Source organism: Tribolium castaneum, unplaced genomic scaffold (assembly GCF_031307605.1).
Source record: "Tribolium castaneum strain GA2 unplaced genomic scaffold, icTriCast1.1 ptg000094l, whole genome shotgun sequence".
Classification (NCBI taxonomy): Eukaryota; Metazoa; Arthropoda; class Insecta; order Coleoptera; family Tenebrionidae; genus Tribolium; species Tribolium castaneum.
Window position 1 is genome coordinate 3,117 of NW_026986691.1, and position 14,384 is coordinate 17,500.

Consider the following 14,384-nt stretch of genomic DNA (forward strand, 5'->3'; position numbering starts at 1 on the left):
GTTCTACGGACTTAGCACATAGCTCTCGCCTAGCACATAGCTCTCGCCTAGCACATAGCTCTCGCCTAGCACATAGCTCTCGCCTAGCACATAGCTCTCGCCTAGCACATAGCTCTCGCCTAGCACATAGCGCTCGCCTTGCACCATTCACTGCTTAATAACTACTGCATATAATAAAGTCACGATTGCTCATGTGGTAAAATAGTAATGACACAATCATTTAGTTTAAAGATATGCAACCAACATTACACAAAACGCGCGCTAAAGTTGCCTAAAACCACGAAGTACTACGTATACTTTAATTGTAACGCAACTGGTTTCACAGTAAACGTGTATGAAAATTGCCTATATTCAAGAAGTACTACATTTGTTTAAATATTGTATTACTGTTACGAAGTACGACGTTTAAATATTATGAATTATTTTTAGTTTTATATAAAATCATAGCTATTTTTGTAAATTAATAATGCAACCCGCAATACACCAAATGTGTATTAATATTGCCTAACTTGTACGAAGTACAACGTTCATTTAAGTGCATTAAGTATGGTGCTCTGTGTGATGAAATACGACGTTCATGTGACCATAAAGTAACAAACGAAGTACGGCGCTCACAAATGCAGCACTCAAAATTATTGTTTCATTGCACGACGTTTGCTTTGTTTCTGACTGCGACGAAATGCAGCGTTCATTTGACTTTGTACATAGTACAGACGAAGTACGACGTTTGCGAAGTACGGCACTCAAAATCGTGATTTTCATGTACGACGTTTATTTGCACGTCCTGCCGACTGCGACGGAGTACAGCGTTCAATTGACTTTGTACATAGTACAGACGAAGTACGACGTTTGCGAAGTACGGCACTCAAAATCGTGATTTTCATGTACGACGCTTATTTGCACGTGCTGTCGACTGCGACGAAGTTAAGCGTTCATTTGACTTTGTACATAGTACAGACGAAGTACGACGTTTTCGAAGTACGGCACTCAAAATCGTGATTTTCTTGTACGACGTTTATTTGCACGTGCTGCCGACTGCGACGGAGTACAGCGTTCAATTGACTTTGTGCATAGTACAGACGAAGTACGACGTTTGCGAAGTACGGCACTCAAAATCATGATTTTCTTGTAAGACGTTTATTTGCAGTTGCTTCCGACTGCGACGAAGTACAGCGTTCAATTGACTTTGTACATAGTACAGACGAAGTACGACGTTTGCGAAGTACGGCACTCAAAATCATGATTTTCTTGTAAGACGTTTATTTGCAGTTGCTTCCGACTGCGACGAAGTACAGCGTTCAATTGACTTTGTACATAGTACAGACGAAGTACGACGTTTGCGAAGTACGGCACTCAAAATCATGATTTTCTTGTAAGACGTTTATTTGCAGTTGCTTCCGACTGCGACGAAGTACAGCGTTCAATTGACTTTGTACATAGTACAGACGAAGTACGACGTTTGCGAAGTACGGCACTCAAAATCATGATTTTCTTGTACGACGTTTATTTGCACTTGCTGTCGACTGCGACGAAGTTTAGCGTTCATTTGACTTTGTACATAGTACAAACGAAGTACGACGTTTGCGAAGTACGGCACTCAAAATCATGATTTTCTTGTACGACGTTTATTTGCACTTGCTGTCGACTGCGACGAAGTTTAGCGTTCATTTGACTTTGTACATAGTACAGACGAAGTACGACGTTAGCGAAGTACGGCACTCAAAATCGTGATTTTCTTGTACGACGTTTATTTGCACGCGCTGTCGACTGCGACGAGGTTTAGCGTTCACTTGACTTTGTACATAGTATAGACGAAGTACGACGTTTGCGAAGTACGGCACTCAAAATCGTGATTTTCTTGTACGACGTTTATTCGCACGTGCTGCCGACTGCGACGAAATGCAGCGTTCATAGTACAAACGAAGTACGACGTTCACAAAGTGATGAAGTAAAACGTAAACAATAAATAATAATAATGCAACCCACAATACACTAATTGTGTATTAAAATTGCATAACCTACACGAAGTACGACGTTCAAAAATACTAAAGAATTTTATTTGTGTTGTATATAATGAAAAAACAGCAAATTTTTTTGCAAATTACGTATCTGTAAATAAATGTAAACATTTAGCAACTAATCAAAATTGTTTTTTTTGCCTAGATATTAAAGTAAAACATAAAAATACATTAAATTTATAAAATGCAACCCGCAGCACACTAGATGTGCATTAATATTGCATAACCTTCACGAAGTACGACGTCCAAAAATATTAATTTTTTTTTATATTGAGGTTAAAAGTGAGAAAACATAAATTAATAATAATGCAACCTGCAATACACTTAATATGTACTGATCTTGCATAACCTTCACGAAGTACTACGTTCAAATATAAATTAATATTATTGTGACCCGCAATACACTAAATTTGTATCAATATTGCATAACCTACACGAAGTACGACGTTCAAGAATATTAAAGAATTTTATTTGTGTTGTATATAATAAAAAAACAGCAAATTTTTTTGCAAATTACGTATCTGTAAATAAATGTAAACATTCAGCAACTAATCAAAAGTGTTTTTTTGCCTAGACATTAAAGTAAATCATAAGAATACATTAAATTTATAAAATGCAACCCGCAGCACAACAGATGTGCATCAATATTGCATAACTGTTACGAAGTACGACGTCCAAAAATATTAAATTTTTTTTTATATGAAGGTAAAAAGTGAGAAAACATAAATTAATAATAATGCAACCTGCAATACACTTAATGTGTACTGATGTTGCATAACCTTCACGAAGTACTACGTTCAAATATAAATTAATATTATTGCGACCCGCAATACACTAAATTTGTATCAATGTTGCATAACTTACACGAAGTACGACGTTTAAAAATATTAAATGTTTTATTTGTAGTTTGCATATAATAAAAAAAAAACAAATTTTTATGTAAATTACGTATCTATAAATAAACGTACACATTTAACAATTAAATAAACATAGTATTTTGGCCTAGATATTAAATTAAAACATAAAAATGCATAATATTTATTAAAATGCAACTTGCAATACACCAAATGTGTATTAATATTGCATAACCTTTACGAAGTACGACGTTCACGAAGTACGTCGTTTACGAAGTGCGACGTTTACGAAGTACGTCGTTTACGAAGTGCGACGTTCACGAAGTACGTCGTTTCCGAAGTGCGACGTTCGCGAAGTACGACGTCTACACATTAGGGCACTCAAAATTATTGTTACGTTGTACGACATTCAGACGTTCCAACTGCGACTAACTACAGCATTCATTTGACTTTGCACATACGACGAACGAAGTACGACGTTTACGAAGTACGGCGCTTAAAATAATTTTGTTTTTATTAATTAATTATTTTTTTTAAAACAAACGTTTTTATAATTAAATTTTATAATGGTTTAAATATAAAATATGACTTTTTAATATTATCAATATTTAAAATATTTTCTCCCTTTTGTGTGTATGCCTTATAGTTATAGAGCTGTGCGCTTCGGTAGACGTCGCCTGTGGAGCTATGTCAGTGGAGCGGTGCGCACATCCAATACCGAGCGGCTGCCTCGATCGGTGTCGCGCTGGTATACATATGGTAGTGGTGTGTGTCGATGCGTTGAGTGAGGCGATATGAACGGTGTAACGGTTTAGTCGAAGTTTATCATAAATGACGACGACAAAACGACCGATTATGTATACGTTCTGCATTTGCTTCCAATTTATCGACGTTTATCGCACATTTCCGCTATCGAATTCGAATAGGGCTTTGCTTGCGAGATTGCTTTATTTTGTGATTTTGTGGCTCGCCCAGTTCCCCACAGCGAGATTGCGGATGCGGCAAAACGTATTCTCTTACGTTGGCGGTCCTTATGCAATCAAACTTTGTTGAACTAACAAATGTTTGTGATTTAAACAAACAAAAATAATAAATGCGTCAACTCTCTAATATCCGAGCGAGAATATTTATATAATATTCGTAACGTTTATGGATTCGAAAGAATTTCATAAATTCACGTCGCATTCAATCTTGCGAAGAGTGAAGAGAATGTTTGAACTTTTAAATCGGCAAAGGTAAAAAATAATATTATAAATATTATTATTATGCCTTTATTGACCGATATATGTGTTGTGGTGTTTAACGACTACGACGACGATGATGACGATACATTTATCTCTATATCGTACGAAGAAAAGAAGAAACAGCGTGGCGTTACTTTCTTATATGTTAGATTGTTTCGCACAAACGCGCATATTCTTCATCTTTATAAACGATGATGATGAGTATTTTATTCTCTCGTCTGTCTCAAAAAACACAAAAACACAGTTCCCTGGTTGATCCTGCCAGTAGTCATATGCTTGTCTCAAAGATTAAGCCATGCATGTCTCAGTACAAGCCAAATTAAGGTGAAACCGCGAAAGGCTCATTAAATCAGTTATGGTTCCTTAGATCGTACCCACATTTACTTGGATAACTGTGGTAATTCTAGAGCTAATACATGCAAACAGAGCTCCGACCGGAGACGGAAGGAGCGCTTTTATTAGATCAAAACCAATCGGTGGCGGTTTCGCCGTCATCGTACAACTTGGTGAATCTGAATAACTTTACGCTGATCGCACGGTCTCGCACCGGCGACGCATCTTTCAAATGTCTGCCTTATCAACTGTCGATGGTAGGTTCTGCGCCTACCATGGTTGTAACGGGTAACGGGGAATCAGGGTTCGATTCCGGAGAGGGAGCCTGAGAAACGGCTACCACATCCAAGGAAGGCAGCAGGCGCGCAAATTACCCACTCCCGGCACGGGGAGGTAGTGACGAAAAATAACGATACGGGACTCATCCGAGGCCCCGTAATCGGAATGAGTACACTCTAAACCCTTTAACGAGGATCAATTGGAGGGCAAGTCTGGTGCCAGCAGCCGCGGTAATTCCAGCTCCAATAGCGTATATTAAAGTTGTTGCGGTTAAAAAGCTCGTAGTCGAATTTGTGTCCCGCGCCGCCGGTTCATCGTTCGCGGTGTTAACTGGCGTTTCGCGGGACGTCCTGCCGGTGGGCTTAGCTCGAGAGGGCGGCCCAACTCAATCCCGCCGCGGTGCTCTTCATTGAGTGTCGAGGTGGGCCGGCACGTTTACTTTGAACAAATTAGAGTGCTTAAAGCAGGCTAAAACTTCGCCTGAATACTGTGTGCATGGAATAATGGAATAGGACCTCGGTTCTATTTTGTTGGTTTTCGGAACCCCGAGGTAATGATTAATAGGAACGGATGGGGGCATTCGTATTGCGACGTTAGAGGTGAAATTCTTGGATCGTCGCAAGACGGACAGAAGCGAAAGCATTTGCCAAAAACGCTTTCATTGATCAAGAACGAAAGTTAGAGGTTCGAAGGCGATCAGATACCGCCCTAGTTCTAACCATAAACGATGCCAGCTAGCGATCCGCCGACGTTCCTCCGATGACTCGGCGGGCAGCTTCCGGGAAACCAAAGCTTTTGGGTTCCGGGGGAAGTATGGTTGCAAAGCTGAAACTTAAAGGAATTGACGGAAGGGCACCACCAGGAGTGGAGCCTGCGGCTTAATTTGACTCAACACGGGAAACCTCACCAGGCCCGGACACCGGAAGGATTGACAGATTGAGAGCTCTTTCTTGATTCGGTGGGTGGTGGTGCATGGCCGTTCTTAGTTGGTGGAGCGATTTGTCTGGTTAATTCCGATAACGAACGAGACTCTAGCCTGCTAAATAGGCGTATTTCGACATCCCAAATGCCGGCTGGAGCCGGGTTCGCCCGGTCTCTATGTGCGGTTTTTACTGTCGGCGTACAAACAATTCTTCTTAGAGGGACAGGCGGCTTCTAGCCGCACGAGATTGAGCAATAACAGGTCTGTGATGCCCTTAGATGTTCTGGGCCGCACGCGCGCTACACTGAAGGAATCAGCGTGTCCTCCCTGACCGAGCGGTCCGGGTAACCCGCTGAACCTCCTTCGTGCTAGGGATTGGGGCTTGCAATTGTTCCCCATGAACGAGGAATTCCCAGTAAGCGCGAGTCATAAGCTCGCGTTGATTACGTCCCTGCCCTTTGTACACACCGCCCGTCGCTACTACCGATTGAATGATTTAGTGAGGTCTTCGGACCGGTGCGCGGTGGCGTTTCGACGTTGCCGATGTTGCTGGGAAGATGACCAAACTTGATCATTTAGAGGAAGTAAAAGTCGTAACAAGGTTTCCGTAGGTGAACCTGCGGAAGGATCATTAACGTGTTAATGTTGTTGTTTAGTTGTCACACATACACACACATTTTGTCTGTGCTGATCAACAAAAAACACACATACATACACTATTCGTATGATGATCAATTCTCATACAAAATTCTTTATTATGCGTCGAACGGAAAAGCAACAACGGGTCGTCTTGCATTAAGCGGATCTGTTGTTACGTTTTTCGATTTATTTTATAAATCGATTGTAAACGTGCCGTAAACGACGTTTTCAAAGAATTTTTTCGAACATTAACACGAATCAATATTGTCGAAAGATGGTTATGTGCTAACGTTTTATTATTGCTTTCGCAGTGCCGGTCTTAGCGTATTTCCATCATCGTATTCGCTTCGAAAAAAAGTACTAATACACAGTGGTGGTGTATAATTAATGTGCAAGAGATGTTGTTGTTGTTGTTGTAGTATTTGTATATGGTTGGAGTTATTTATAATAACAAACAAGAATGAATGAATGAATAATAATGGTGTCTGCCAATACGATCGTACTTTATGTACACGACTAAAACTTTATACATACAAACCATAATAATAAATGAACTCGAAACAACCAACAACAAAATTAATACGCTACTGTACATACAAATACACATTTATACATACCATCATTTTACTTAACCGATGGTGAGTGATGTTTGAAAAATAAACGCTTAGGCTTACGGTTTTGTAAGCCAGTCTTTGCGTATTTTCTTCATCGTATTCGCTTCGGAAAAAAGAAAATAAAGATGGTGTATAATTAATGTGTAAAAGAGATGTTGTAGTTGTAATTTAATTTGTAAATGGTTGGAGTTTATTAATAAATAAAAGGGGCTGTCTATTCGTCTGTACTTTATGTACAAGACTAAAACTTTATACATACAAACCATAATAATAAATAAACTCGAAACAACCAACAACAAAATTAATACGCTACTGTACATACAAATACACATTTATACATACCATCATTTTACTTAACCGATGGTGAGTGATGTTTGAAAAATAAACGCTTAGGCTTACGGTTTTGTAAGCCAGTCTTTGCGTATTTTCTTCATCGTATTCGCTTCGGAAAAAAGAAAATAAAGATGGTGTATAATTAATGTGTAAAAGAGATGTTGTAGTTGTAATTTAATTTGTAAATGGTTGGAGTTTATTAATAAATAAAAGGGGCTGTCTATTCGTCTGTACTTTATGTACAAGACTAAAACTTTATACATACAAACCATAATAATAAATAAACTCGAAACAACCAACAACAAAATTAATACGCTACTGTACATACAAATACACATTTATACATACCATCATTTTACTTAACCGATGGTGAGTGATGTTTGAAAAATAAACGCTTAGGCTTACGGTTTTGTAAGCCAGTCTTTGCGTATTTTCTTCATCGTATTCGCTTCGGAAAAAAGAAAATAAAGATGGTGTATAATTAATGTGTAAAAGAGATGTTGTAGTTGTAATTTAATTTGTAAATGGTTGGAGTTTATTAATAAATAAAAGGGGCTGTCTATTCGTCTGTACTTTATGTACAAGACTACAAAAACGTTTTATAACAATAAAAAGCTCGAAACAACCAATAACAAAATATACTACTACTGTTAATGCGTAAAAGAAAGGCTATTTAAAACAACACAAAAAAAAAACTTACCGAGTGGTCCGTCAAAGTGCAGATCGATGTAAGAAGGAAGAAGTAAGGAAAGAGGAAGAATAGGAAAAAAAGAGAACCTTGACGGTACGGCACAATTAAATTAACGATTAATAAATGCCCTGTAAAATGCGGCGTGTGGCTGCCACCCGATCGCTTCTCGACTACTACTACTCTTATCTCTTAGTAAGAAGATTACAAAAACCCCTAAATGAAAAGAGGCGCTAACATTCCCCCCGACCGTTAAGGAATGAAGTTAACTAAAACTAAATTATCAACTAAAGAAAAGAAATATAAGTTCCCTTCCGCATAATAATAATAAATATTAAATTAAATTAAACTGCAAGTAATTGCATCCACCCAAAGAACAAATAACTAAAAACAAAATTATAGGATCAAAACGATCACTGATTTGGAAGGGGACATAGACGAACTATAGGTCGTTTATAAAGACCATTGGGAGTTTTGACGCTGGCGACGCGAACTATCCCATCCTTGCCAGGAAAGACCTCTTGAACGACCCCTAATGGCCAATGCAACGGTGGGGTGTTATCCGTCCGCAAAACTACGACCGTACCGACCTTTATTGGAGAAGATGGCTTATTCCATTTTTGACGAACTTGCAAATTATGTAGATATTCCATGTGCCATCGTTTCCAATACGTTTGCAAAATTTGATCGAGCAGTTCTTTTCGGGTTACTAAATTAGTCGACATGTCTAAATTTTGAATTGGTAGCGATTGAAGGGGCGTCCCTGTCAAAAAATGAGCAGGCGTCAAAGCTAACGGCTCGTTAGGATCCGAGCTGAGCGTACACAATGGTCGAGAATTTAATAAAGCCTCTATTTGAGTAATAACCGTCGTAAATTCTTCATAAGTCAAAATTTGGGTGCCAATAACTTTAGTTAAATGAGACTTCACACTTTTAATGTTTGCCTCCCAGATTCCTCCAAAGTGAGGTGCTGCTGGAGGATTAAATTTCCATACTACATTTCGTTTAATCAATTCATCATCAATACTAGAATGATACTCTTGTGAGGTCACAAATTTTGACAAATCGTCTAGGGCAGTTTTAGCTCCAATAAAATTTGTACCACAATCGGAATACAAAACCGAGCATGGACCACGACGGGATAAAAAACGTTTAAAGGCATTAATAAAAGTCGCAGTGGATAGGTCAGAAGCCACTTCTAGATGTAAGGCTTTGGTAACTAAACAAATAAATAAGCATAAATAAGCTTTCTGGCTTTTTACACCTCTACGACGAGTCAGAGTGATATAGAAAGGTCCGGCATAATCTACACCACTGTGCAAAAATGGTTTCGCTTCTGTAATTCTAGGAGCGGGCAAATCCGCCATACATGGGAAAGTTGCGCGAGGACGAAATTTAAAGCAATAATTACAGTTGCGAATGCGATGTCTAACAACATTTCGTGCAGCTAGAATCCAAAATTTCTGACGCAACAACGACAGTGTAAGATGCGGACCAGTATGTAAATTACGTTGGTGAAAATAGTCTATTAAGAGATCCACCAAGTGGTCTTTTTTGGGCAGCAAAAACGGATGCTGCTGATCATATTCTAAATTTGAGTTTGATAGACGTCCTCCTACTCTAATAACTCCATCTTTAAGAAACGGACATAAGGAACGAATTTTAGGCGAACAAGGTTTATTTTGCTCTAACAAAGCTAAATCTGAAGCAAAATGTTCTCTTTGGACAAGTCTAACTAGCGTTAATTCAGCGGTTTCTAAGTCTTTGAGTGTAATAAGATTTCCTTTTGGCAATAACTTAAGAAATCTGAGAACATATACAACTGCATTGCGCAATTTACTATACGAAGACGATCTATCTATAAGTTGTCGTAAAGGGTTGACACAACGTGAGAAAGTGACGAGAACTATCGGTTTCTCTTCGAGTGGAGGTTCGTCTGTATTAGTTGAAGAGTTAATAGGCCATAACTGTTCGTCCATAAATAACCAATTAGGACCAGTTAGCCAAATCGGGTGGTTTAAAAGGTGCGCCGGTGTTAGACCCCTAGAAATTGGGTCGGCTGGGTTTTCCTTCCCATCGACATGATACCAATTAACCGACGGCACTAATTCTTGAATTTTTGCCACGCGATTTGCTACAAAAGTGTGCCAACGATGAGGAGATGCGTTTATCCAGTTAAGTACGACCGAAGAATCAGTCAGAGCAACAATGTTTTCTATAATTAATCGCGATTGGAAAGTGCTTTCTACAAAATGGATCAGTCTAGCTAAAAGAAGCGCAGCACAAAGCTCTAATCTGGGTATCGAAAGTGACTTTAACGGAGCAACTTTTGATCTAGCACAAATGATTCTAACAGTAGGTACCTTTTCTGGAACTTTTACATACACTACCGCTCCATAACCCTTTTCTGATGCGTCTGCAAATCCAACAATTGTCACAGGTAAATTACTACAAGTTCCTAAATGACGCGGAATTTCAAAGTTTTCCAAAAGATGCAACTCTCCTTTTAAAAGACTCCAAATTTTTTGTATATCAGCCGATACAGGATCGTCCCAACCAAGTTTTTGAACCCAAATTTCCCGAATCAATAATTTTGCATATAAGGTAACGGGAGCCAACAATCCTAAAGGATCCCAAATGCGAGCAATTATTGACAAAATATTCCGTTTCGTACATTCTATGTCAGGAACACTAATTTTAAAACCAAGCAAGTCGGTTTGCGGATGCCACTGAAAACCTAAGACCTTCAAGGAATCATTGCTAAATTCAACGGGCTGAAAGCAGCGTTCCGATTCTAAAATTTCTGACAATAATTCATTAGAGTTTGTTGTCCATTTGGTTAAGCTAAACCCCCCGGCCCTAAACAAACCAATTAAATCGCGATACAACGCAATAGCTTCTTCACTGGTAGGAACACTAGTTACAACATCGTCCATGTATGTATCTCTATTTACAATTCCTGAAGCTAACTGAAAATTTCTAGATTCGTCCGAGGCAAGTTGCTTAACTGTACGAAGAGCTAAAAATGGCGAGGCTTTGACTCCAAAAGAGACTACATTGATTTCGTATGTTTGGAGAGGTTCATTAATCGAAAATCGCCAGAGAATTCTTTGAAAGCATCGATGATCGGGATTAAGCCAAATTTGTCTATACATCTGACGTACGTCAGCGGTCATGGCTACAGCAAATAGTCTAAAATTCAGTAGCAAAGAAACTATATCGGTTTGTAATTTTTCACCAGTATATAAAACATCGTTCAAAGAAAGCGAATTACTACCTTTGGCGCTAGCATCAAACACAACTCTCAGTGGAGTACTAGTACTTTCCTTAAAAATAGCATGATGCGGAATGTAAAATGAAGATTCGCTATTCAATCTATGTGGCTCTACTAAAGACATGTGACCTTGCTCGATGAAGTCTTGTATTGCATCGCAATAACTTTGATGAAATGCTGGCATTGAGCGAAATTTTCTTTCTAAAGCTAGATATCTTCGAAAAGCGTTTTGAAATGAACTACCCAAATTAGGAGGAAATTCTTTAAAAGGAAGCGAGACTATGTATTTTCCGGACGGTTCGCGTTTAACCGTAGAAACGAAAAGTTCTTCACATTTTGCGTCATCTTTATTCAATGAAACACTGGGACTGGGAACCTCTTCCATTGACCAAAATTTTTCAAGTGCTTTATCTAGAGGTGGTTCCTCAATCAAACAAAATGAATGTGTTTCACAATTCGCGGCTACATGTGGTATTTCGCCCATAACTATGTATCCTAGTGTAGTTTCTAAAGCGATTGGGCTTCCAAGTGAACTTTCTACTTTGTTCGGGCCTAATATTTGCGGGAACAATTTACCACTAATTATTCCATCGATTTCCCCCGACTCAAAAAATTTCTCGTCGGCTAGCGGAAGATTAAGCAAATTTTCTATAGATGATTGCGGAATATTTCGATCTGGCAAATTGTCAATAATTTGATCGATAACTAAAGCCTCGAACTTGTATCTATAATCTGAATTAAAGCGAGAAGCAATGACCGTATCTATTTTTCCTTTTATAGGATGCGTGATGGCTCCTATGCCTTTAACAGAAGCGTTAATTTTTCTAATTGGCAAATTTAAGCGGGTACAACAATTTGTAGTAATAAAATGCGATTGACTAGCGGGGTCTACTAAAAGTCTAACTAATTTCCTTTTCGAATTTGGAGCGAATATTTCTACTATGGCGGTAGCAAGCAAAGTGTTACTATATCTAGATGATTTAAAGCTAGTATTTGAAGCGACACAAAAACTATGGGGCTCGCGGGAAGTACTATTAACGTCACTAATTGAAACCAAATCCTTTTTAGCAGGCTGTTCTGATGTCTCAATGTGCGGTTTATCAAAATGAAGCAGAGAATGATGTCTTTTTCGACACAAACTACAAGTGGTTGTCGATTTACAAGCGATTATTTTATGTTTCGGACTAAGGCAATTTAAACATAAAGCTTTATCTTTGACTAATTGATATCTTTCCAAGGGACCTAACTTTAAAAGCTTCGCACACTGATAAACTAAATGAGAAGCCTCGTTACAAATTGGACAAATATTATTCGATGCGCGATTACTAACAACAAGCGAATGGGTTCTACTAGGTTTACTGAAAGGAGCGCTATAGTTCGTTCGATTGGCTGTTGTAGCAGTTGATTTCAAAGTACAAGCTAAGATTTTTGTGTGATCCTTTACAAAGTCAACAATTTCCTTGTACAAAGGAATTTCAGATTTTTTCTGTGACAGCTCAAAATGTCTACGAGTTTGACCATCTAATTTTGAAAGTGCGATTGAACTTATAATAAAGTCCGAAAGATTTTCTATGTCTAATTGTTTCAAAGCGTTCACCGCTGTATCAAACTTTTCCAAAAATGTATTTAAACAAACTACCGATTCATTTTGTAAAGGTCTAAAGTCAAGAATTTGCGACAAATAAGTACTAGCCAGAAGACGTTTATCATCATATTTTTCTACGAGCGCTTTCCATAAGATGGGATAATTTGCTCCTGTTGGTTGTATTCCAGAGCAAACCAGCAAAGCTTTACCCGTCAATTTTCCCAATAAGTAATGCATTCTAGTAATATCGTCTAAATCGGGATTTTCGTGTATTAAAGTTCTAAACGTGTCATAAAAAATTGGCCAATCGGACATTTCCCCTGAAAATTCCATCAATTCGATCTTGGGCAATTTTGCTATAGCTTTCACCGGCTTGGGCAAACTTTCAGTTTTTGTAAAAACCTTTTTTGCTGCTTCTACAATGTGACAATATAATTCGTCCACCGCCTCCAACTCAGCAAAGCTAGGCGTATAGTCAGAGTCGAGTTCTAAACTTAATAAATTTATCGAATCAATGCAATTACTAAACAATCGGCGCGTTTCTTCTAGTGTATTATATCTAATTTTAAAGTTTTTGCAAACCGTCTCATCATCCAGGTTTCTAGAGTCGTTATATAAACGCTGAATTCTCAAAAAAAGTGATTGACGCTTGCCTTGAAGAGACTTTAATTCATTCTCTTTAGTTGGAGCCATGATAAATTTAAACGAATTTCTAATAAGCGAGGACGTATGCGAGCAACAGCGACAAGAGATAAGCTAAAGCGATAACTCGATAAGCGAAGGGTTTTTGCAACAACGCGTTCCAAAAATAGCGATACCAATGCTCTAGATTTAACTAAACGAAGATCCGGTGGCTCGAAGGACCAAATGTTAATGCGTAAAAGAAAGGCTATTTAAAACAACACAAAAAAAAACTTACCGAGTGGTCCGTCAAAGTGCAGATCGATGTAAGAAGGAAGAAGTAAGGAAAGAGGAAGAATAGGAAAAAAAGAGAACCTTGACGGTACGGCACAATTAAATTAACGATTAATAAATGCCCTGTAAAATGCGGCGTGTGGCTGCCACCCGATCGCTTCTCGACTACTACTACTCTTATCTCTTAGTAAGAAGATTACAAAAACCCCTAAATGAAAAGAGGCGCTAACAACTACTATACTACTATACATACAAACGCACATTTATAAATACATAAAATCAATTTACTTTATCGATAGTGAGTGATGTTTGGAAAAAAACGCTTAGGCTTACGGTTTTCGGGTACCTGGGTTCCGCATGCGTCGAAGTAATAATTTACTTTAACGACGCGACGAACCGTAGGAATCTAAATAAAAAAGTTTATTAACTTTTTTAGATTCTGTGGGTTTTAAATGATATACGCCCGACTGACGAAGGAACGTTTTGCACTGCCTGTGCTTTTCTTTTGATTCGTTTTTATGTCGACGGACGTTCTTAGAATGCCCACCAAACGACGTATCACACAAAACACCCTACAATTGTATTGTTTGGTAAATATTGTTGTGATTAAGTTTGTAGCTGTGGCGTTTGTTTGAAGAAAACGTCTGGTTTTTCGACATATTTTCTATTTAATAAATATACATAAT

General features: G+C 38.3%; 1 protein-coding gene and 1 non-coding gene across 2 annotated transcripts; one reads left to right on the top strand and one right to left on the bottom strand.

The window, feature by feature from the left end:
* The first annotated feature begins 4,361 nt into the window (after positions 1–4,361).
* Positions 4,362–6,284, top strand: LOC135267789 (small subunit ribosomal RNA). Its single transcript, XR_010336162.1, has one exon. It is a non-coding gene; the product is annotated as a small subunit ribosomal RNA (ribosomal RNA).
* Positions 6,285–7,890: 1,606 nt separating this feature from the next.
* Positions 7,891–13,921, bottom strand: LOC103314804 (uncharacterized). The gene has a single exon (XM_064359693.1). The coding sequence runs from the start codon at positions 13,474–13,476 to the stop codon at positions 8,338–8,340; it is 5,139 nt and encodes a 1,712-aa protein (XP_064215763.1). The 5' UTR covers positions 13,477–13,921; the 3' UTR covers positions 7,891–8,337.
* Between the last annotated feature and the right edge of the window lie 463 nt (positions 13,922–14,384).